The sequence below is a fragment of the Carcharhinus amblyrhynchos genome, chromosome 2 (genome assembly GCF_965287045.1).
Source record: "Carcharhinus amblyrhynchos chromosome 2, sCarAmb.v2.hapA, whole genome shotgun sequence".
Lineage (NCBI taxonomy): Eukaryota > Metazoa > Chordata > Chondrichthyes > Carcharhiniformes > Carcharhinidae > Carcharhinus > Carcharhinus amblyrhynchos.
Genome location: NC_137325.1, coordinates 53,401,217 through 53,425,393, shown reverse-complemented (window position 1 = coordinate 53,425,393; position 24,177 = coordinate 53,401,217). Strand labels below are relative to the sequence as shown.

The window sequence follows — 24,177 nt, the reverse complement described above, 5'->3', positions numbered from 1 at the left end:
TAATATTCTATGTTCTATACAGACAAAACATACCGTTCATAGAGTGTGTGAAGACACTAGATTATATTGGGGAATTTAGCTCCGAAACTACATTGATGACAAGTTGCAGGATGACGCTGAAGGAATGGCTCAGAGTTGAGCAGGGACATAACTCACATAGCAGGGTCGATATTCACTGGACACTAAGCTGGTGGCACAGCCAGCAGTATGCCTGCAATCTGACAGGTGGACTCGGTTCAATCTGATTGGGTGTTGGTGACACACTGCTTCCTATACCGATTGGGGATTGGACAGATTGATTAGCCGTGGCTGAGCTCTTACCAATTGGAGGACAGCACCCGGTACGGACTCAGCCAATCAATACTGGAGGGGGCTGCAGCTGATCCAATCAGGTAGTGAGCTGACGGCGCCAGAGCGAGCATTGAACTACGCGCGCGCGCGCGTTCTCGCCGTTGCCGGGGCTGGCGCGCGCGCGTTCTCGCCGTTGAGCTTCCGCGTCTCGCGAGCCGTCCCCCCGCTCTGCCCCGTGACAGCGCTCGGCTCTGCGGTGGAAGATGCAGCAAATCCCTGAGGACGTGAAGAGCCTGGTTACAGGTAAAAAAAATTCCCTCCCCTCAACGGCAGCTTGTTTAGAGTTAGAATTTCATAATGTTTACAAAACATAAACCGCCTTAGGAGTTATCTGAGTTTGGTCCAGAGGAAAGCGAAAGGAGGAAGTTGGAGTGATCTAGCCAGTTCCTGAGAAGTTAACGCTTCCCCACTTTATTTAAAACATACATTTAAAATATTTTAAATTTTCTCTCATTCACCGTCGGAATCATTCAAAGGGCAGATGTACGGCGGTGTGTAACTGGGGAGAAGGGATAAATACCCAATAGTTGGGAAAGTCAGTCAGCACCTGCCGCCCGGGAGTTTCTGATGTTTAGAATGAGGGACAGGCGGTCCCCCCTGAAATGGTCACTGGCAACATTTTGACCAGTGACTGCCCTGTTAGGTTACATTCGACGCCGGATTTTACTTTTTGTTTCCTCGGCACACAAATTCTAAAAATACACTTTGTTCAAGGGAAGCGCGAACACGCAGCGCAGACTGGCAACGAAAATTATTTCCAGCAACCAGGAACTGTTCAGTTTTACGTACCTTTAACTATTTATTTGACTTCTCCCTGCCATCCTTAAAGCACGGCTTGATGATCAGTCCTTGTGAGCACAAAATGTTAATTTAAATCAAACTATTGGCATCAGTTTAGTGTCAGAGTATTGAGGGGAAATTCAATGCGTTTTGTATCTGATAGAATCGAAACATTCGTCGTTACTGTTATTAGGCGACTGCCTTTTTATAAATACCGCATGTATTCATGCTGGGAAAGACTACAACTTATAGACAATGCCTTTCAGGAACTGTTATTTTACCGAAGGTGACTCGCATGCATAATGTCTATTCGTTTTATGATGGCAAAAACTGTTTATTTGCTGTCAGCTAATGGTTTCTGTTTATCTTTGTGGAATAATTGTTTTGTTCATGGCTTTGGATCGATACAAAACGTGTTGAACTTTGTTGTGAAATTGGTAAAAACGTTTCAAATGTCTAACTTTAACTTTTTACTTAAAAACGGATTTTCAAATAAGGTTGTAGCAGGAGCTCATATCCCTGCAATAATAACCTTTTTAAGTATAATTACTGCAATTGCTGCCTGGGAATGTTTCCACAAATATGACAACTTGTATATGTGTAATGGCTTTAATGTTATAAAAGATTCACAAGACTGTTATAAAACACATTATGACACCAAACCACCGAGAGTTGTTAAAGCAGATGACCAAATGTTTGATCAAGGAGAAGATCTAAGGAGGAAAATTGAGAGAGGATGAAATTTGGGAAGAAAATTCTAGAGTTTAGAGTCTGAGCAGTTAAAGGCAGAGCCACTAAGTGACCAATGGTAGCATGGAGACAAAGTTGCCTAAAGCACAGGAAACATAGTATAGTGAGTATTACGTTTTTTGGACTGGAGGTGGTATTTAGTGATGATTCCCAGGGGTCAGTACGAGGGTCACTGCTTTTTGTGATTTTTGTTAACTTATGTAGTGAACAGTGAGGAGAATGGGGATAAGTGTCAAGCGGCTGTTGAATAGCTGGTAGAGTGGATGGTGTAATAGGTGTATTTATATTGGGGTTTGGGGTGCATGCAGCCCCTTTGAATGTGGATCAGATGACCCCTGGGAATTAGCTCCTCCCAGTATGGGACTCAGTTGTGCAGTCTTAGAGTTGACTATGGAACAGTGCACATCTGCAATAAAGAACTCCCAGTTTTCAAGTTACCAAGCCTAGCTTGTGGTTCTTTAGGCTCCATAAATCGATAGGTGTGTAAACAACACAACATGTGGCAGCTGAAAGTTATGGGAAGTGTGAAGTGATGCACTTTGCTAGGAAAGAAGAGGAGAAACATTAGAAACATTATAAATTTAATTACTAAAGGGTACAATTCTAAAGTGTTACTATGTGCACGAATAGTTAAAGGTAGTAGGGTAGGTTAAAAAAGCGGCTTGTAAAGGTATAAAAGCTAGGAAGTTTATATACATTATTTACATCCCTTACACCCCTCCCTTTTAATCCAAACTTGCTCAACTGAAACATATACGTACAATGGAGAAACGTAGGAAGTTATGCTGAACCATTATAAAAGTCTAATTTGGCCACAACAGTATTGCACCACTTCAGGAACACTGTCAAGAGTGTCGAAATGATTGAGAACAATTCCCGGGGTAACAAACCTCAGTTAAGTGGATAGATTAAAGAATCTAGGATTGTTCTCTTTGGAGGAGAAGGTTGAGAGATCATTTCACAAAAGTATTCAAAATTATGAAGGATCTGGCCAGAGTAGAGAGGGAGAAACTGTTCCCACTGACAGATTGAGAACCAGAGGGCAAATGGAATCATGGAATTCCATGTGCAGAAGGAGACCATTTAGCCCATGAGTCTGCACTGACTCTCCAAAAGAGCATCTCACCTAAGCCTATCCCGGTGACCTGCACATTCACCATGGCTAATCCACCTAACCTACGTATTTTTGGACATTAAGGGGCAATTTACTGTGGCCATTCCATCTAACCTGCACAACTGTAGATTGTGGGAGGAAACTGATGCACATGGAGAGAATGTGTAAATGCCACACAGGCAGTAACCCAAGGTTGGAATTGAACTTGGGTTTCTGGTGCTGTGAAGCAGCAGTGCTAACTATTGTGCCATCGTGCCACCCCACACTTTTGAAGTAATTGAGGAAAGAAGCAACAGTGACATGAGGATTTTTATTTTGCAGTGAGTGGTTAAAATGCGCTGCCTGAGACTGCAGTAGAGGAAGATTCAATCATGGCTTTCAAAAGGGAATTGGATCATTATCTGAAGAGGATACTTTTGCAGGCTAAGTTAAAAGGCAGGAGAGCAAGAGTAGACAGTGTGCTCTTGCAGAAAGCTTGGGGAACGAGAAGTTTATGGATTGGAGGAATTTATAGGGAGGGACAAAACCATGTAGGGATTTGGAAACAAGAATGAAAATTTTAAAATTTGTGTTGCTTAACCAGTTGTCAATGCAACTTAGGTAGAGGGGCAATGGGTAAACGTGCCTTGGTTTGAGTTAAAACACATGTTTTGATGGGAACTTGTGGACAGTAGAATTTTAAGTCAATCAGGAGGTATACAATAAAATTGAAGCATATTTTGTATGAATGTACACATGCAAAAATAAGTTATGAAATGCAATGTATATATTTATAATGAAAACAAATGTTGTAATGTGGCCTGTCATGCTGTTATGGGAACTGGCAAACAGAACCTGGAATAATTCTCCATGCAAAAGGAAAATTGTGGACAAAGCCATTTGAGATTGGCCTCCACATCCATTTGTAAAATGGAGTCGTCGTAACCTGCCCAGTCTTATCTAGGGTGGTATATAACCTGGGAAAAGTCAAGTTAGAAGCAGAAAATAGCTGTAAGTCAAAGATGATTTACATATAATGTGAAACCTATTGCCTTAAAGATTGTGGGTTGATTCATTTTGTAGAAAGTATTGTGCCAGTATGAACTGCTATAAGATCTAGGAGTAGAATTAGGCCATTCGGCCAATTGAATCTGCTGCACCATTCAGTCATGGCTGATAAGTTTCTCAACCCCACTCTCCCATCTTTTCCCTCTAACCTTATATCTAAAAGCTTAGGCTTACATTAACACTGCAGTGAAATTACTGTGAAATTCCCCTAGTTGCCACAGTCCGGTGCCTGTTCGAGTCAATGCAGCTAACCAGCACATCTTTAAGAATGTGGGAGGAAACCCATGCAGACACGAGGAGAATGTGCAAACTCCACACAAACAGTGACCCAAGCCAGGAATTGAATCGCGCGAAGCAGCAGTGCTAACCACTGTGCTACCGTGCCATCCTCCCATTACCGATCAAGAGCATATTTATCTCCATCTTAAATACACCCAACAGCCTGTCCTCCATAGCTTTCTATGGCAATGAATTCCACAGATTCACCACCCTTTGGCTGAAGAAATTCCTCCTCATCTGGATTCTAAAGATTTCTCCCTTTATTCTGAGGCTATGCCTTCAGATCCTAAACTCACTTCCTCATAGAAACATCTTCCCTACATCCACTCTAACCAGGCCTTTCAGTATTCTGCTAGTTCTTTGGTTATCCATTGCCAATCCTGCATCAGACTTGTCCGTCATGAGTGGACCCACAGAAGACAATGAAATCATTTACAGCTTGGACATAAACCTCCCAAGTGATGCATAAAAGAGAATCAGTGCAAAAGCTGATTTATGTGTTGGAGGGGCAACGTATTTGATTTATTATTGTCACATACATTGGGATCCAATGAAAAGTATTGTTTCTCGTGTACTGTACGAACAAAACATACCGTTCATAGAGTACGTAGAGGTGAAGGAAAGCATAGGGTGCAGAATATAATGCTACAGTCATAGCTAGGGTGTAGAGAAAGAACAGCTTAATATATGGTAGGTCCATTCAAAAGTCTTATGACAGCAGGGAAGAAGCTGTTCTTAAGTCAGTTGGTATGTGATCTCAGACTTTTGTATCATTTTCCTGTCGGAAGAAGGTGGAGGAGAGTATGTCCAGAATGCATGGGGTTCTTGATTGGCTGCTTTTCCGAAGCTGTGGGAAGTATAGACAGAGTCAGTGGATGGGCAGTTGGTTTGCATGATGGACTGGGCTACGTTTATGACCCTTTGTAGCATCTTGTAGTCTTGGTTGGAGCAGGAGCCATATCTGGGAATGATGCTTTCTCTGATGCATCTGTAGAAATTGGTGAGAATCATAACAGACATGTTAAATTTCCTTAGCCTCCTGCGAAAGTTGGTGGGCTTTCTTAACTATGGAGTCAGTTTGGAGGGACCAGGACAAGTTGTTGGTTATCTGGACACCTAGAAACTTGAAGCTCTTGACCATTTCCACTTCATCCCCATTGATATCGGCAAGAGCGTGTTCTCCACTAAGCTTCCTGAAGTCGATGATTAACTCCTTCATTTTACTTACACTGGGGGAGAGATTATTGTCGTCGTACCATTTCACCAGATTCTCTAGCTCTTTCCTGTACTCAATCTTGTCATTGTTTGAGATCCGATCCACTATGGTGGTGTCATCAGCAAACTTGAAAATGGAGTTGGAGCAGAATTTGGTCAGACAATCATAAGTGTATAAGGCGTATGGTAAGGGGCTGAAGATAGTCTTGCAGGGCACCAATGTTGAGGATGATCGTGGAAGAGATGTTGCGATCTGAGAGTTGGGAAGTCTGGGATCCAGTTGCAGAGGGAGGAGTCGAGTTCTAGGCCACAGAGTTTGGAGATGTTTTGTTGGGACAATGGTGTTGAAAGCTGAGCTGTAGTCTGTAATAGGAGTCTGACATAAATGTCCTTGTTAACCAGATATTCCAGGGTTCAGCGTAGGACCAGGGACATGGCACCTGCTATGGACCTGTTGCAGCGATAGGTGAACTGTAGTGGACCCAGGCAATCTGGGAGGGTGGAGTTGATGCATACCTTTTGAAGCACTTCAATGATAGATGTTAGAGCCACCGGATCGTAGTCATTAAGGCACAACATCTGGCTTTTCTTTAGTACAGGGATGATGGTCCTCTTCTTGAAGCAGGTAGGGACCTCAGATGAGTGTAGGGAGAGGTTAAATATGTCTGTAAATACCCCTGCCAGCTGGTCCTTGCAGGATCTGAAAGCTCATCTGGATACCCTATCCAGACCAGTTGCTTTCTGTGGGTTAATTTTCAAGACGGCTGATCTGACATCTGCGATGGTAACCTTGGATACTGGTTCGGCTGAGGCTTCCGAAGTAGATGACGTCCTCTTGCTCAAAACAGGCATAGAAGACGAAGTACGTTTGAAGCTTAAAATATTGCAGTGCAGGAGAGCAGACCTCTGGTATTTTCTGGCTGTGCCCACGACCAGAAATTCCACCCGAGGTCAACAGACCTCTAAATAGTCCATCAAATTTTCCCTCCCACCTACAACGATTCTCACGGCAGCAGGACCAGAAAATCTATGCCCACAGGTTGCTAACTTTTTCTTCTGAATCATGCAGCTAAAAGTGCATCTTAACTATAAGCAGGCTGACTGTAGAAAAGTTTTCTTTCTTCAGCTGAGATTCTCCATTCTCCATTAAATTGAAGCAATGTCTCCAGTAAGATGATGGCTGAAAATTCCTGACATGGTTGAAATCAGCTTTACATCATCCATAACTTCAAGTTGTTCATTTTTATTTGGCTTAGATATAAAGAATTTCTAATGTTTTTCTCATAAATAAACCTACTTCCAATAGCCTACAGCTTCAGATTGCATAATGCTGTACCTGTTTTGTAATGGTGGTGATTCTCATGAGGATTTTTAAAAAGTTCTGTTCAAGTTATACCACTATTTGTTATTATTCATTATTGTGCCACAAAAATTACAAACTATTATGAATAAAGTAATTCTATGGCAGAGTAAAGTGTGTACAAAATTGGTGAGAGTGGTATCTTTTCATAGGTTTACCTTTGTACATGAAAAATGTATGCAAATTTAGTTGCATACTGTAAGTAGGTAATGGTGATATGATGACAATTTGTAGGATTCATGAAACTTTTTGTAGATTATGTAAAGACATTTCTATTTTAGTAAATTGCACAATCCACTTTGGCATTTTGACCCAGCAAGTTATTCAGAAAATTGGTTGTATTTGTGGTATTTTTAAAAAAGGTTTGCAGACCACGAAGGTACAAGTAAACAAGAACTTTATTAGAAAGGTGTTCACTCTATAGACTGTTAGGATAGAAGGTGTAAACAGCCAATTAACGTCATTAATACATAATGTGATCAGACTCTTGAAGTGAACTTGTTCCAACAAGGAACAAACATACATACACAACAGTATTTCTATTTTCCCCAATGTGGTATGTTAGTGTTTTAAAAAATGAACAGGAAATCAGATTCTTTCACAAATTAGTTCTTAATGATTTGAACAGAGCTGAATTAGTGCAACGATAGGATCAGCAGCTATCCTATCAGCAGCTGTGTTGACCCACAGATTTCTGATGTTAGCCATTGGGGGCATATGGCTTGACCTTATAGATTCTATTTAAAATAGTGAATTTGTGGGGCAAATTTATACATTTCAAAATATCCATTAGCTGTATGAATGATATATGTTACATGGAAATAACAGACTGATTTTAGGGCTATGTTTAAATCACTTTTGTATTGATTTTTGCATCGCAATGTAGACATATTGGGTATACAGGGAATATTGCAATAATATGCGTTTGTGGCAATTTTGGCAAACTTTTCTGGTTATGCTGTTGTGAGAGATTTTTCTTGCAATGTGAGATCACAGCCTTCTGATGCTTTGGCAATAATTTTATAAATAATTAGCTCACGAACTGCCTTGACCCACAATAATATATCCTTGCCCATAACACTATTAGTATATTATACATTTAATTGTCAAATTGCAGCTTAGCTTCTATGGCCACCAATTTGGAATATCCTTAAATTATTGTTAAATTGATCTAAAATGAGGTCAAAAACATCTTGACCTATTACTTTAGGCAAATTATTGTCTATTTAAAAAACACATCCTATTTCATCAGTGTAATCTTTCTACATCAGTTGTGCTTAGTCTTTGAGTGAAATTGCCAGTTTAGTTGTAAATTGGTAATTTTCTGGCATGGCATACCAACATAAAAATTGAAACAAATCAAAATTAGCTGGTCCATTGAACATGTTAACCGTGGTACCTCCTGAGAGACAGAAAAAGGAAAAACTTTGGGCAGTTTAGGAACAAATTCTGGGAAATACCCCTCTGGCACCCAAGAACAACAAAATAAATTTCAATTGTTTATTTTGACTGGAAGACACATTTTCCACAATACCTTCCAATCTCCTGTGTCCTTATGTTGGTTCCCCAGGAAATCCATGTAGCTGTTTTCTTGAATGTCTGCTCTGCATCTGTGCTTCACACTATACTAGTTCCACAGCCCAACATCTTTGCAAAAGGCATCCTGCTGACTTATTTCTAATAGTTAATGTAATCTTATTGCGTCCTCTTGTCCATCCCTCTCCCCCCACCTTCAACTTAAATAGCTTATCCATGATTCTAACCCGTTCGCTATTTTAAAGACATCACTGAAGTTGTCTAAAGATGCATATTTGTATAGTTAAAAACAACTGCTTGGCTCATGAGTCACAGTAACTGAGGATCTTGAAACTAGGTATCCATCTAATTAATATTCAATGAGAATTAGGTTAAGACTGCTGAAGCTAATTTCACATAGGAACCCTAACAATCCAATAGAAGGAACTTTAGTTTGAGCTGTTTTCAAGTCGGGTTCCCACATCGAGAAGACAATCAGTTTAAACGGCTGTTATCATTAAACTGTAACCCAAACTGGATAAACTTTAATTACAGTAACAATTTATGCTCTGAAACTCTGGAAAAATTCCAGTGTTTAAATACTGATGCATTCCAGGTTTCAACCTTTTGGCTGAAAGATGACCAAACTTGGATACTCTTTATATGCTGATGAGAATGAAGGAGATTTCCATTCAGAAAGCAAATAGCTCTATTACTGTAACTTCTTGGCAGCAATTGTATGTTGGCTATGTTGCTTACATTTTATAAGTAGTTAGAGACCATTTTAAAGTTGTTTCTCACCCAATAGTGTGGGAGTGATGGGAAGAGGGAAAAAACTATTGCTGTAATTTAGTATGGAAGTATAGAAAGAAAAATTGGATTAATCCTGAATTTGAACATTTTAATTTTTGATAAGGTATGCAAGAATATTTAAAATATGACCAACACTTCAAAATTGATTTAGCTATGGTTTTCTGCAAGTTAGATATCTATATTCATATACATTTCTAATATTACAAACTTTATTAATTTTGCATTGAATTGTGATATCCTGTTGCAATAGTATTTTAATGCTTTAATTGTAGCTATTTATTTTGCCCTGCTATGCAAGATCTTCAGTTTCATATAGGCATCATTAACTGAAATATTGGCTCTTGGCCTTACTTCCTAGTTATTCACTAAAGAGTAGCAAGATGCTTTTAAGGATTGAGGACACACCTTGTTTCCAAAGTGATGCAGCCAGCTCTGTTACCACACAGCTAGATATTTGTGACTGTGGATCCGAGTCCCATTTCTCCTCTTAATATAGATATCTGTTCAATGGTAATGAATATTCAAAATGTTATTTGAATGATGATTTAACAAGGTGACAGTGCCATATCGGTATGTTGACTAGATAATAAATTATTTTCAGATACCAGGTTGTTTTATTGTAGAATTTTATAATGGAATTCTCTCACACCTAGAAGGCTATATTTAAAATGTATTGTAAATGTAGTTCTCTGTGTGAGTTGTATGCATTTGATACAAGGTTCATGTACGTATAAATTCTATTCAGTAATTTTCCCCCCTCATATGCCTCTAATTTTTTCCAAGACCAATGTGCTGTAATGGTATTAGCAATAATGATTGAAGCTTTTTCTGATGCAAGCTTCATGTTAGAAGTAGACAAAGATTCACGGATGGACGTGGCATGGTTTGATTTCATTTGACTGGACTGTGCACTTGTGTATCCAGAGATTGTAAACATTCAGCCTTCGATATGGGCTTTGAAAGTGATGTAGATTTTAATTACATTGAATGTAGCTTTAAATGGCTGATTTTTTTTCCTTGTCTGTGTTTTATTGTAGAATTGTTATGCATGTAGTAGTGTAAATCTGAAGAGCAGTTTAGTTCAACTGTAAGTTCATATTGTCGAACCACTGCAGTGTAGGTAGTGCCACCCCCACCTCACCCTGGTAAGTGAGTGGTTCAAGTTTTAGCTAGCTGAAACTGCAAATCATTTCATTGTTGAATTCTTATTAACAGCTGATGAAATTGATATAAATTTGAAATTTACATATTTTTCATTTGCAGATATTGAAATATTTATACTTGAAATATTAAAGGAAGAAAACCTGACTAAGAAGGCAAAGGAAAAAAAAGATGCACTTTTAAGAAAACTTAAGATTATTAAAACAAGGTAAAGATAATTTTGTGATTTATGGATATTTGTTTTCTACTTTAACATCTTTAATAACAGCAAAGGAATTAAATAGTCTATACTTCAACCTAATTATCCCAATTTATTGCAAAGGCAAAATGGTCAGACTATATATTGAGGCTTTAGATAGGACTTGATGGGAATTATTTCTGTTGTCACCTGGATAGTTTCATACATCAAGTCGTAAGTAATTTATTTTTATTCTTTCTTTGGATTTGAGCATTTATTGTTGATTCTTAATTGTCCTTGAAAAGATGTTGGTGAGCGGTACCTTGCACCATTGGAAATTCAGGTTATTAGGTGCACCCATAGTATTCTTGGGGTAGGATTTCTAGAATATTCACCCAGTAACAGTGAAGGAATAGGAATCTGTTTCCAAACTGGATTTGGGACTTGGAGGATGGACTCGTAGTTGGTGGTGTTTCTATGCAATGTTTGCCTTAGTCTTTCCAATGGTATAGGCTGAGTGTTTTGAAGGTGCTGTTCAAAGAATCTTGGTGAGTTGCTGCATTGAGTTTTGTAGCTGGTCTACATTGTTGCCACTATGTGCTGGTGCTGGGAGTGCATGTTTAAGGTGGTAGATGTGAATCAGGCAGGCTACTTTGTTCTAGAGAGAACATTGGCATTGGACCCCATTAAGCCTCATGGCAATAAGTTAAATTTGGGCAAAGGAACATTTCTGATGATTACCACCTGCCACTCTCCCTTAAATGATGAAACAGTACTCCTCCATGTTGAATGCAAACTTGAAAGAAGCACCAAGGGTAAGAAGGATCTTGAATATACTCTGGGTGGGGGAACTTAAATGTCCAACACCAGGAGTGGCTTAGATGGAACACTATTGTCCAAGCTGAACAAATCCTGAAAGGCAAATCTTGCAGACTGAGCCTGCGGCAGGTGATGAGAGAAAAATATACTTGACCTCGCTGACACCAATTTGTCTGTTGGAGATACTCTGTCATGATAGGAGTTACCACCACTCAATTCTTTTGGAGAGGAAGGCCTGTCTTCACATTGAAAAAAAACATCTGTTGCATTTTGTGGCATTGCCTGTCTGCTAAATGGGATGGATTCAGAGCACATCAAGCAGTTTAAAGCTTGACATCCATGAGACTCTAGCCATGAACATAGCAGAACTGTGTTCAGTGACGATATGTGACCTCCAAGGTTTGGCATACTTGTTACTTCTTAAACCAGGGCGATCAACCCTGGTTCAATGGGGGATGCAGGAGGGATGCTGATAGTGGAGCCAAGCATAACTAAAAATGCCTGGTGAAATTACATCGCAAGATGGCTTGCATGTTGAAAGCAGAAGCAGCATGCAAATAGACAAAATTAAGGATCCCACAACCAATGGATCAAATCTAAGCTCTGCAGTGCTGTCACGTCCATCCGTGAATGTTACTGAATAGCCTACAGGAGGAGGAGTCTCCATAAATATCTGCATCCTCAATTATGAGGTAGGCCAGCATATTCGTGCAAATGACAAAGATGAAGCATTTGCAACAGTCTTCAGCCAGAGTAGTGGATAATCCATTTTGGCATCCTCCTGAGGTTCCCAGCATCACAGGTGTCAGTCTGCAACCAATTTGATTCACTCCATGTGATATCAAGAAACATCTAAAGGCACTGGATAATGCAATGGCTATTGGCCCTGACAACATTCCAGTAGTAGTATTGAAATTTGTGTTCAAGAATTAGCCTTGTCCCTAATCAAACTGTTCCAGTACAGCTATGATGCTGGCATCTCCCTGACAATGTGGAAAACAGCCCAGGGATGCCCTGTACACTCAAAGCAGGACAAATCCAACCCAGTTAATTACTGCCTCATCCATTTACTCTTGATAATCAGCAAACGTGGTGTTATCTCACCGATGCCCAGTTTGTGTTCTGCCAGGGCCACACTGTTGCTGAACTCATTACATTCTTCATCCCAAAGAGCTGAGATGAGAGTGATGTCATGGAACCCTAGCAAAATTGAAGTCAATGGGCAGTGTGGGTACGGGTGTGGTGAAATATATCCACAGGTCGAAGTCATGCCTTGTGCAAAAGGAAGATTTTGCCTGTTTAATAATGAATTTTTTGTCTCCACAGGCATTTAAGTCCACCTTGTTGACCAGCAAGGGGCATGCATGCGGCAGGTTGTAGTGGGCTGCTCTTGGATGTTGCTTCGGGAGTTGCCTATTGCTTCATGTCGTTAGTATGCTTAAACTGGACCATCTCGAGGGCAACATGACAACTCAGAGACTATCTCTGTTGCTGTGCGGACACATGGATTTGGGCCTGTGTCTGTGGGAGTTTGCGCGTTCTCCCCGTGGTTGCGTGGGTTTCCTCCGGGTGCTCCGGTTTCCTCCCACATCCCAAAGATGCGCTTTTAGGCTGATTGGGTAACAAATTGTCCCTATATTGGACCTCCCTGATCCTCGCACATTAGGCGTAGACTAAAATCATGAATAGGTCACTGAGGCAATGGGACGGCGGCGCGGGCTCGTTGGGCCGAAGGGCCTGTTTCCCGTGCTGTGTTGTTCTTTGTTGTTATATGGTTGTGGTTGTTGGAGGCCAATCATTTCAGCCCCAGGACAATTCTGCAAAAGTTCCCTAGGCTAATATCTTAGGCTTACCCATCCTCAACTGTCTCACCAATGACCTTCCCTCTGTCATAAGGTCAGAATTGGGGATGTTTGTTGACCGTACCATCCATGACTCAGTACTGAGTCCATGACAGCTTTCAAGTCTGGACTGATAAGGATAAGAGGCTAGTAATATTCATGTCACACAAATACGAGACAATAACCATCTCCAGCAAAAATGAATCCGATTATTTTCCCTCTGCTTTGTGTGACCCTTTCAGTCAGGAAGACAAATAATTCCAATATCAACTTATAAGAGAAAAATAAGTATTTATTTATTGGTATTGTAGAACTGAATTTGATTCTAGATAATGTAATAATTGCTCTTTTATTTTTCAGCTATCCTCAGGAGTTCCAGGAGAGAGGTAAATTTTTAATGCACTTATTGGAAAAAAAACTCTCGAATCTGCAAGCATTTTTGAAAGAAATCTGTGCATTGCCTTGTCATCATCTTTGAAAAAAGCTGACTTCTCATTCTGTTTTCCCGTTTGTATGGTACAATTGCAAAATTGCATATAGCATTTAGAAATAAGTGATTGAGTAAGGGATTAAAATAAGCCACTTAGAACCTCAATCTACAAACCACATAATCTGCCCTGTAATGGATCCTAGTCATACATTTAATCTTCTAAGGAGACTGCATAAGTGAAGGAAATGTACACTAATAAACGGAACATCTTTGAAAGGAGAATAAGAATAATTTTGATACAAAATTTTTAAGAGGACAAAATGATAAAATGCGAAACGTGAGCTCTTGTGCCTTATAAATAGGAATATCAAGTACAAAAGCAAACAGCTAATGCAAGACCTATACAAACTATCGATTAAGATGCAGTTGGAATATTTAAGGGTGGCACAGTGGTTAGCACTGCAGCTTCACTGCAATACGGACCCAGATTCAATTCCGACCACAGTTAACTGTCTGTGTGGAATTTGCATGTTCTTCCCATGTCTGTATGGGTTTCTTCCAAGTGCTCCGGTTTCCTCCCATACTCCAAAGATATACAGGTTAGGTGGATTGGCCTAGTGTCAAGAGGATTAGCAGGGTAAATGGGTGGGGTTATGGGTGGGATGTGGTCAGTACAGACTTAGTCTCCTTCTGTACTTTATGGATTCTGTGATTGCTCCAGTTTTGGACACCCTATAGGTAAGAATAGCAAAGCTATGGAAAAGGTATAAAAGAGATTTAATGGGGTGATTGTCGTTAGGAGACAATATAGAAATTGGTGCCCTTTTGATTAGATTAGAGAAGATTAACAGAAGATTTGATTTAAAGTATTCAAAATTTTCAAGTGCCTTTGAGAATAGATGAGGAAAAGCTGTGAGGGAGAGTTAGAATTTGTTTTTTCAGTAAGCAAAGAACTGTTAAGACAATACCATATCAGCATCGGCGCTGATGAGCAGAATCTGTAATGACTTGAAAAGAAGCATGAAAAACAATTTTAATGGGTATGGATGAGACTAAATGCAACGATCTAGGTAATCCCCTTCCTATGCTGTAAAATAGCGATTGATTGCTTTCCTAATAGGAAAGTTCCACGATCTATAATTTTATCCTTGCTAGTTTCGGCAAATTTCAGCTGCTTGTCTTCTAGTGCAGGAAATATTGTTTCATGGAGTCGTGTAGCATTAGTATTTGCACTTGTTCATATAACCTCCAGTTTTACTACCGTTCAAGTATACTGGAGTATAAATACATTCTAACAAAAATGTCAATTTGAAAAATGCACACGTCTCAAGGTATAACACCAGTTGCCAATTAGTGTCTTGTTTAATGAAAAATGTTGGTGAATACTAGGGCAGAATTACCTACTGTAGTTTTGCTGTCTGATTGAAGCTCATTTGATTCTCAAATAGCTGAATTAGGAAGGGGAAATGAGGTGTGTGGTTGCTCCCCCTGCTGGTCAAACGTCTGCTAATACAAAATCAGAGAATGTAAATGAGGTAATGAGTTGCAATTTGTTGTAGATGGCTTTTTCTGGTATCTTTTTGCTTTTACTGAACTCATAATCTTTGTGAAACAAATATATGCTAATATGGAAATTGAAAATGTATGTAGAGATTATGAAGGAAAAAGATTCCTTGGAATTGTTATGAACTGTACCAAAAGAGATTTGGGAATTGTTTGTTTTGTAGAGGAGTTAAATTGACGAAATCGTTTGTATTATCAGAAGATTTATTGTCTTTTTTGAAATTTGCCTGATAATTCTTACGTGCTTTCATTTTTACTTTCCGTCCGTTAAATGGCTTTGGTCATTTTCTTTGTTAAAGACACAGTTAAATGTAAACTACTCTTGGTAGCATCTTTAGCTGACTTTTCCTCCTGAGCCTTGGTTTCTTTTTTAATCTCTCTGCGGCATCCAGAGTATAATTACCTTTTTTAAAAAATGCAGAGTTTTTAAATTGTATTTCCAAGTGTAAGTTCCAGTAATGCTCGGTAGCATTTATTTTAATGGTGATAATGTGGTAGGTAAGATTGGCTCCATTTTGTACTTTAAAATGTCATGTTAAAATTAAAGACAATAGTATTTGTAGCCCAATCATGCAATAGATTTTGTTGATCTTCGTACAGCGGAATTGACTTTTCTCCCAAGATACCACTTGAAGAGGTCATGACCTATAGCCTGTGGCCACTGGTATGAGGGTCACAGTTTGAGGTCAGCCGAAGCTTGTGTGAACCACGGGAAGAGGTTTGTTATCTACCAGCTGTAGACACATTAGTTATTAAGGAAAAATCCTATCTCTGGTTCTTGATAGGCTAAGAAGGTAATGACAGTGTAGCAGTTTGGTAATCTAGCCAATCAGATTGATGAAGTGAGAACTGAGACTTGATGATTGTAGTTCTTGCATTTGCTAAAACTGAATATGTTTGACTATGGGTGGAGCTAGAGTATGTGTTGGAGTAACTTTAGAAGACTGATTTTAATTTGTATTGTGAAGTACAGTTAAATGTACTTTATAGTTGCCTTAAATGGAAGATATATTTGACTGCTTAATATTGATGTAATTTTTAGCTGGTTTCATCCTTTGTTCTCTACCCCATTGTTTTAAAAAGTTTTAAATGCCAACTTTATTTTTATAGCATTGATTTAGTAGCTTGGGCAACATTGTGTTAAGTGCTCAATGTTTTGGATGCAACATTGTGCAATTCAAAGCATCACAATGACTATACAGCTGAAGAGGTGGGTAAGCTTATTTTGAACAAAAGTGTGCAAGTTATACAAGTTATTTTGCAGAAAATGACAACATCTCCATTAATTGGCACTAATAGAGAAATGATTTTTACAGTTCACTTACTCTCAGGTGCAGTAAATTTTAATTTAATACATAAACTAAGATTGTTCTTTTGTTGTATAATGAATAAAGTTATGCCTATTAAGTTCGCTGAATGTAAGTATGTTAGTGAAAAGTTGTCAACTGGCTAGCATATGCAATTTATGACTAGTAAGGTCAAATCATTATTACAGTACAAAATATAAGTATTGTTACAGGATAAATGTTACAACATTAAACTGGATTGATTAATAGTTTGTTGGCTGTGATCATAGCAACCACAATACTGACTCAGGCTGCTGTGACAGATTTTTGGCTACAATTGTGAGCCAAGGGTTTACGGCTCCACGTGTTTCAAAGTGATGACATCTTTTATTGCACCAGCATAAAACTGTTAAATGTAACTAAATGTCTACTCCAAGATCGACTCTTTAAAATTTATTTTTATGATCTAGGATATTATGCTTTACTTTATAAGGGAATAATAAAGATGCCTGCTTAACCAATTGACACCTTATGTTTGAATTTAAGAACAATGGTGGCAGTCTTGTTATTGGTTTTCTTCTATGGTACATTCTGATGTATGGTTTATGCAGTTGGCATTGCTTCAGAATGCAATGTGTTGCAAATAGAATAAAACCCAATATCTGCCAATAAAAAATCTTGTGTTCTATTTTTAACATCTGATTTGAATGACAGGTTAAGTTTTCTACATCCAAAGACACTATAATCAGATTTATGTATTGTAGTATTGCCGTACAGGGCTTTTTTGAAGTCATAAATTCCAACTGTCTAAGCAGAAATCGATTCCAAAAATATACCTGTTTTGTACACAACTGTAAGTTTGAGTATAAGTTTTATTTTCCAGCCACTTTTTCATTATGAAATATAGTGTTGGCATGTGTTAAATCTAGTGGGTAATTGAATGATGAGATGCAGTGTTCCAGGATCTGGATTTGTGAGATGTCTGGATTGTTGGGGTAAAAGTTTAAAGCTGCCCATTAATTAACAATTTTTAATGGTCCTAATTCAGTCTAATACTAATTAAGCAATCACTAAACAACCAAAACAATAATTACTAGAGGAATTGAAAATACCACACCAATACTGTAGTAAATGATTTTTTGTTTAAGTTCAACACATGTAAAGGAAGCTTCTGTGTTTTCAGCTGATTATACCCTCGTTGTGAATGATGGCTAATATTCAGTCCAAAAAATTCCCAGTTACACATGCCTTAAAGTGAGCCTACAGTAAGCTGTCTTTAAAGATCACAGCAGTGAAATTCAGATTTGTAGCATCTGAGGTACTTGGGCTCAATAATGAGGTGGTCACTGAACTCTGCCACCTCTTTCAGCCCACTTGGAGCCTCGTACAAGAACAAAGACCAGAAACCATAAAAGTCACCATGCCCTCAACTTTAACATCTTTAAGTCTTTCTATGCGTGAGTAGGGGACATTGCCAGTGCTTCCCAGTATTTCAGCAGCTGGGTAGACACAGGCCATCTACTCCAGGTGAGGACATTTCATCGTTTTTTTTTGCTGAGGCAAGATGGCAGGCTCAAAGGACACACAGCTTTAAGTTAGCAGGATTAGGATGGTGCAGGACAATCAATTGCACCCAAATGACTCTGTGGGCCCCCATACCGACTGGGAGACTAACAAGAACTACAAGGTCTTCCATTCCATAATTGTGCAGTTAGTGTGCAACCCTGCCAAAACTTTCTTTGGTGATGTCCACCATCAAGGCAGCAACCACAGTGTGTTTTGTCCTGCATCAGTTGACCCTATTCACTGTCTTCAGCTCTCCTAGCAGAGCTACAGGCTTTCTACTTGGGGATATGGGCGGCTGATGCTGGCAGAGCAGTCTAGAATGACAAAACCATTTGGAACAACATGAAGCAGGTGTTTGGCCTACTGAAACATTGGCTGCCTTGACTACTTGGACTGGGATGGACTGTACTGCAGTACATGATAGAGCATGTCTCAAAGTTTTTGGTGGTCTTCTACATCCTCCATAACTAGTCCATTATGATGCCATAGACTTTGCCTTAATGAGCCTGGAGGCTATCTTGGGAGGAGGATCGTGGCATGGTGGCAGCAATTAGCTGGCTGGCAAACTGACACAAAACAGTGTGTCAGTGGCAAGAGCATGAATGCTGTCATTCTAAGAGACAACAGGTTTATGTATTGCAGTAGCATTGCCAATGCCATGGCATTAACATTGCATAAGCTAGCGTTAAATATAGAAAAGGATAGTAAGAGTTTTTATAAATATATAAAGAGGAGGAGGCTGGCTAGGGTGAATGTTGGACCCTTAGAGGATGAGAGGGGGGATTTAGTGGTGGGGGATGAGGAAATGGCTGAGGCCTTAAATAAGTTTTTTGCTTCAGTCTTCACCGGAGGAGGACGCGAATAATTTGCCAGGTGTTAATGATGGAAAGATGGTAGGAGTTGAGGGCCTGAATGAGATCTTTGTTACTAGAGAGGTAGTGCTCGACAGGCTAGTGGGACTGATGGTGGACAAGTCCCCAGGACCGGATGGAATGCATCCCAGGGTTCTGAAGGAAATGGCGGAGGTGATAGTGGATGCCTTAGTGATTATTTTCCAAACCTCGCTGGATTCCGGGGAAGTGCTGGAAGATTGGAAAACAGCTAATGTTACGCCACTGTTTAAAAAGGGTAGCAGGCAAAAGGCAGGGAATTATAGGCCGGTTAGTTTAACGTCTGTTGTAGGAAAAATGCGTGAATCCGTCAGCAAAAAGGAAATAGCGAGGCATCTTGAGAAGAATTGTTTGATAGAGCAGACGCAGCATGGATTAGTTAAGGGGAAGTCGTGTCTGACGAATTTATTGGAATTCTATGAGGATGTGTCTAGTGCGGTGGATGGAGGGGAACTGGTGGATGTGGTGTTTCTCGATTTTCAGAAGGCGTTGATAAGGTGCCACACAAAAGGTTGTTACAGAAGGTTAGGGGGCATGGAGTTGGGGGTAAGGTGTTAGCGTGGATAGGGGATTGGCTGTCAAATAGGAGGCAGAGAGTGGGTGTCAATGGGTGCTATTCGGATTGGCGGTTGGTGACTAGTGGAGTGCCCCAGGGATCGGTGCTGGGGCCTCAGCTATTTATCATGTATATAGATGATCTGGAGGAGGGAGCTGAGTGTAAGGTGTCGAAATTTGCTGATGGCACAAAGATAATTGGAACAGGAAATTGTGCGGAGGGTGTAGAAAGTCTGCAGAGGGATCTAGATAGGCTGAGCGAGTGGGCAAGGACCTGGCAGATGGAATACAGTGTTGGCAAGTGTGAGGTTATCCACTTTGGCAGGAATAATAGTAGGAAGGACTACTACTTACAGGGCGAAAAGCTGCAGCATGCTACGGTGCAGAGGGACCTGGGGGTCCTTGTGCATGAGTCACAAAAACCCAGCCTACAGGTGCAGCAGGTGGTCAGGAAGGCAAATGGGATGCTGGCCTTCATAGCGAGGGGGATTGAATATAAAAGTAGGGAGGTCTTGCTGCATCTGTACAGGGCACTGGTGAGGCCGCAGCTGGAGTACTGTGTGCAGTTTTGGTCGCCGCACTTGCGCAAGGATATTTTGGCCTTGGAGGGAGTGCAGAGGAGGTTCACTAGGCTGATACCGGAGTTGAGGGGGTTGAGCTATGAGGAGAGGCTGAATAGACTGGGCTTGTACTCGTTAGAGTTTAGAAGGATGAGGGGGGATCTTATAGAGACATATAAGATGATGAAAGGGATGGATAGGGTAGAGGTGGAGAGGTTCTTCCCGCTCAAAGGACAGCAGGACTAGAGGGCACAGCCTCAAGATAAGGGGGGGTGCAGTTTAGAACGGAGTTGAGGAGGAAGTTCTTCACTCAAAGGGATGTGAACCTCTGGAATTCTCTGCCCGTTGAAGTGGTGGAGGCTACCTCGCTAAATATGTTTAAGACGTGGGTAGATAGGTTTTTGGTAGGCAAGGGGATTAAGGGTTATGGGGAGAAAGCGGGAAAGTGGAACTGAGTCACTTCAGATCAGCCATGATCTTATTGAATGGCGGGGCAGGCTCAAAGGGCTAGATGGCCTACTCCTGCTCCTATTTCTTATGTTCTTCTTATGACACATCAGCAATCATAGTAACCTGTTGAAGAGTGGGCCCCTGTGAGCAAGTCCTTTTGAGCATTGAGATCTGCAACCAGACACATGAGTGAAACGAGGATGGAGGGTTATAGTAGGGGCTATTAAATAAGGTCAGAACCTCGGGAGGCACCGGAAATGCAGACTTGTAAGTTAATGTTTTTGTCTTTTTATTCCGCAGGTGGAAGTCCACCTCGTTGTCAAACGAGGGGCATGCACACGGTGGGTCGTGCGTGGGCTGCTCTTGGAGGTTCCGGGAGTGGCCTAGTACTTCGTGTCGGTGTGTGTGCTTGATCGTGGACCGGTAGACGGGTGCCACAACAGCTCGGTGACTAGCGCTGCTGGCTGTGCAGATACAGGGATTTGGGCCTGTGTCTGTGGGAGTTTGTGCATTCTCCCTGTGGTTGTGTGGGTTTCCTCCGGGCGCTCCGGTTTCCTCCCACACCCCAAAGATGTGCTCTTAGGCTGATTGGTTTACTAAATTGACACTATTCTTCCCTGAATCTGGCTAAGTTAGGGGTTCCATTCGTAGACACGCAGGGTAGAATAGGTGTAGGGTGATGCGGCGGCACGGGCTCGTTGGGCCGAAGGGCCTGTTTCCCGTGCTGGGTTGTTCTTTGTTCTTTGATATGAGCCTGCATGGCAACAAACATGAATTTCGTGAACTCCGTCTGTGGTTCCACTGTAGCACTGAGATTAGGTGACGTCTGCCTGTGCTCCAGTGGAAGCTGAGACCATTAGACTTACGATTATAGTTGGGTCTACTGGTATAATCATAGAATTAACCAGCACTTAGTCATTATGGCACAAAAGGAAGTAATTCAATCCATCAAGTCCATGTCTGCTTTCTATAAAGCAATCCATCAGCCCCATTCTTTCTCTGTGGCCCTGAAAGTTTATTTCTTTTGCGTGCCCAATTCCTTTTGAAATCATTAGTCATCTCGGCTTTCACCATTCTCATTGGCAGCAAGTTGCAGGTTATTATCACTCCCTGTGTAATTAAGTTATTCCTTGCTGCTCCCTGTATCTCTTGCCAAAACTTTCAACCTGTAATGAACAAATTTGTTAACTCAGATAAGATTCTTTAATTTGTAAGCCTCAAGCTGGGAAACCTGTGGATTGAGAAGGGCTGAACTGGCTCTCTTTCTAATCCTACTTGATCACAGCAAGATTAAGTTAAAAAGAATCCCTTCCTTCATGGATACATTTTCCTAGTTCTAATATTTATGTTTTTAAAGGAGCTAATTTAACCAGAGTTACTTGAGTTGAAAATAGTGAGTTTATTAACTACCAGAGGCAAGAAAATGATTAAATACATGCACGTGCATTCACATAGATTTGAAATGAGAATTGACTTCTAAGTAAGTTTTAAAAAAAGTATATGACATAGGGCTTAATTCATGAGATCACTGTTGCGGCTATTATGATCTGTGATTCCAGTAGTCCTGACATCTGGTGAATAGCTGGTTTCGAGATTCCAGAGTTCTGCAATTTGGCTGAAAAAATTCTGTTTTTTCATTTTAGCTATGTTCTTTGCTAATTTGTCTTATTTCCACAATCAGAGAGAGAGCGAGCGAGCTTGGGCACTACCCTGAAGATCTCCTATAGTGAAGTGCTGGGCTAAGATAATTGGCCTCCAGTCACAATCATCTTCTGTAGGTTAGGCAACATCTGTGCTGAGATGCAGAGTTAATGTTTCAAGTTGATGCCCCCTCAGTAGCTCTGATAAAGGGTCTTCAGTGTGAAATAGCTCTCCCTTCAAAGATGTTGCCTAACCTGCTGAGTATTTCCATCATCTTCTGTTTATATTTCAGATTTCTAGCATCTGCAGTATTTTGTTGTTGCATAATCATTTTCCCTTATTCTAGATGTGGCTCCAACCAGTGGAAAGTTTTCCCCCGGACTTCTGTTGACTTCAGTTTTGATGGTTGGAGTAAGGCTGTAATGAGACCTTGAACCAAGTCATTCTGCCAAAACTCTGAGTATTAGTGAGCAAGTTATTTGTGTGTGATCCTTGACAGATTTGTCAAAGACACCTTCCACAATAGTCTGGCAGTATGGAAATTGGAGGGATTAGATTTGGCATGTTTTGGGGACAGAATCCACCTGGACAATTTTTCACCTGATCAGATCAATAACATTGTTATAACTGTACTGGAACACCTTGGTCTGGGATGTGTTTGGGCCCCGTAGCTTTTGCTGTATTTAGCACACTCGACTATTTCTCTATCACATGGAGTGAACTGAATTTGAACATAAGGTTTGGAGTAGCTGTTTAGCTATTCAAGCATCTTCCACTTGCCTCACATCTGGCACAGTGGTTAGCAATGCTGTTGCACAGTGTCAGTGCCCTGGGCTCAATTCCGGCCTCTGTGTAGTGTCTGTACATTTCCCCATGTCTGTGTGGGCTTCCTTTGAGTGCTCTGGTTTCCTCACACAGTCCAAAGATGTGCAGGTTAGGTTAATTGCCCATGTTAATTACCCCTTAGTGTATAGGGGATAGGGCTTGGATAGGATAGTTGTTGGTGCAGGCACATTGGGCCAAATGGCCTCCTACGCTGTAGGGATTCTATGCTCCTATAATACCTTAGGCTAGCAAACTCTTTTAATCTCAATTTTAAGACTAAAATATTATCTAGGATCAGTTGCCATTTAGGGAAGAGAATTTCAAATTTCTCTTGGTCTTTGCATCTGGAAGTCTTCCCTAACTTTAGTCCTGAGAACTTGACTCTCATTTTTGGACTAGACTCCCAATTTATGGAAATTGCCTTTCCCAAGCTGAGACCTGAGAAAGAGGCCAAGCTAGATCATCCATTTGACACTGCTGACGAAAGTTGGTTGCAGATAGTTTTGTTTTTTGAATTCACGTGCTAGGCTCCGCCGTCATTGAAGATGAGGATATTTGTGGAATCACTTCCTCCTGTTAGTTGTTTACTTCACCACCATCATTTCAATTGGATGTGGCTGGACCATAGAACTTTGATCTATCCCATTGGCTGTGGGTTTTCTATGTTATAACTTCACCAAGTTGGCACCTTGTATTTAAATATACCTGCAGTTGCTCCTGACATGCTCTCTTACACGCCTCATTGAACTATGGTTGGTCCCCTGGCTTGATACTATTGTTTTAATAAGGGATATGCCAGGCAATGAGATCACAGATTGTGATTGTATACAACTCTGCTGTTCCTGATGGCCCATAGCACCTAAAGGGGGCCCATTTTTGAGTTGCTGGAGCTGTTCTAACATGGTGATTAGGCCATACAATGCAATGGACAATATTCTCAAGGGGAGTGCAGGGATCTTCTAGCTCTGGTATGGTGGGTGCTGCCTCAGTGGATGTGGCAACTCATTCACAAGTCTGTTAAATTTGGCAGGAAGGACAGGAAAATTCTGGACTGTGTGATGGCCACTGTTATCAATACTGACATGGAGAACTCCAGTGTGCAACAGGTAATTTGTTGAAGGCAAAGTTGTTATTTATAAAGGGTTACAGGTTGCTTTAGGAGCTGATCATGTAATTTGATGGTGATGT

The 24,177-nt window shown here is 40.6% G+C and overlaps 1 protein-coding gene across 2 annotated transcripts in view; it reads left to right on the top strand.

Moving 5' to 3' along the window:
* Positions 1 to 489: 489 nt before the first annotated feature.
* Positions 490 to 24,177, top strand: part of skap2 (src kinase associated phosphoprotein 2) — a 298,277-nt gene continuing 274,589 nt past the window's right edge. For both annotated transcript variants that reach the window (XM_080205649.1, XM_080205640.1), the window contains exons 1-3: positions 490 to 594; positions 10,488 to 10,593; positions 13,584 to 13,609. In XM_080205649.1, the coding sequence (XP_080061775.1) occupies positions 555 to 594; positions 10,488 to 10,593; positions 13,584 to 13,609 (172 nt within the window). In that variant the 5' untranslated portion in view covers positions 490 to 554. The remainder of the gene's footprint in view (positions 595 to 10,487; positions 10,594 to 13,583; positions 13,610 to 24,177) is intronic.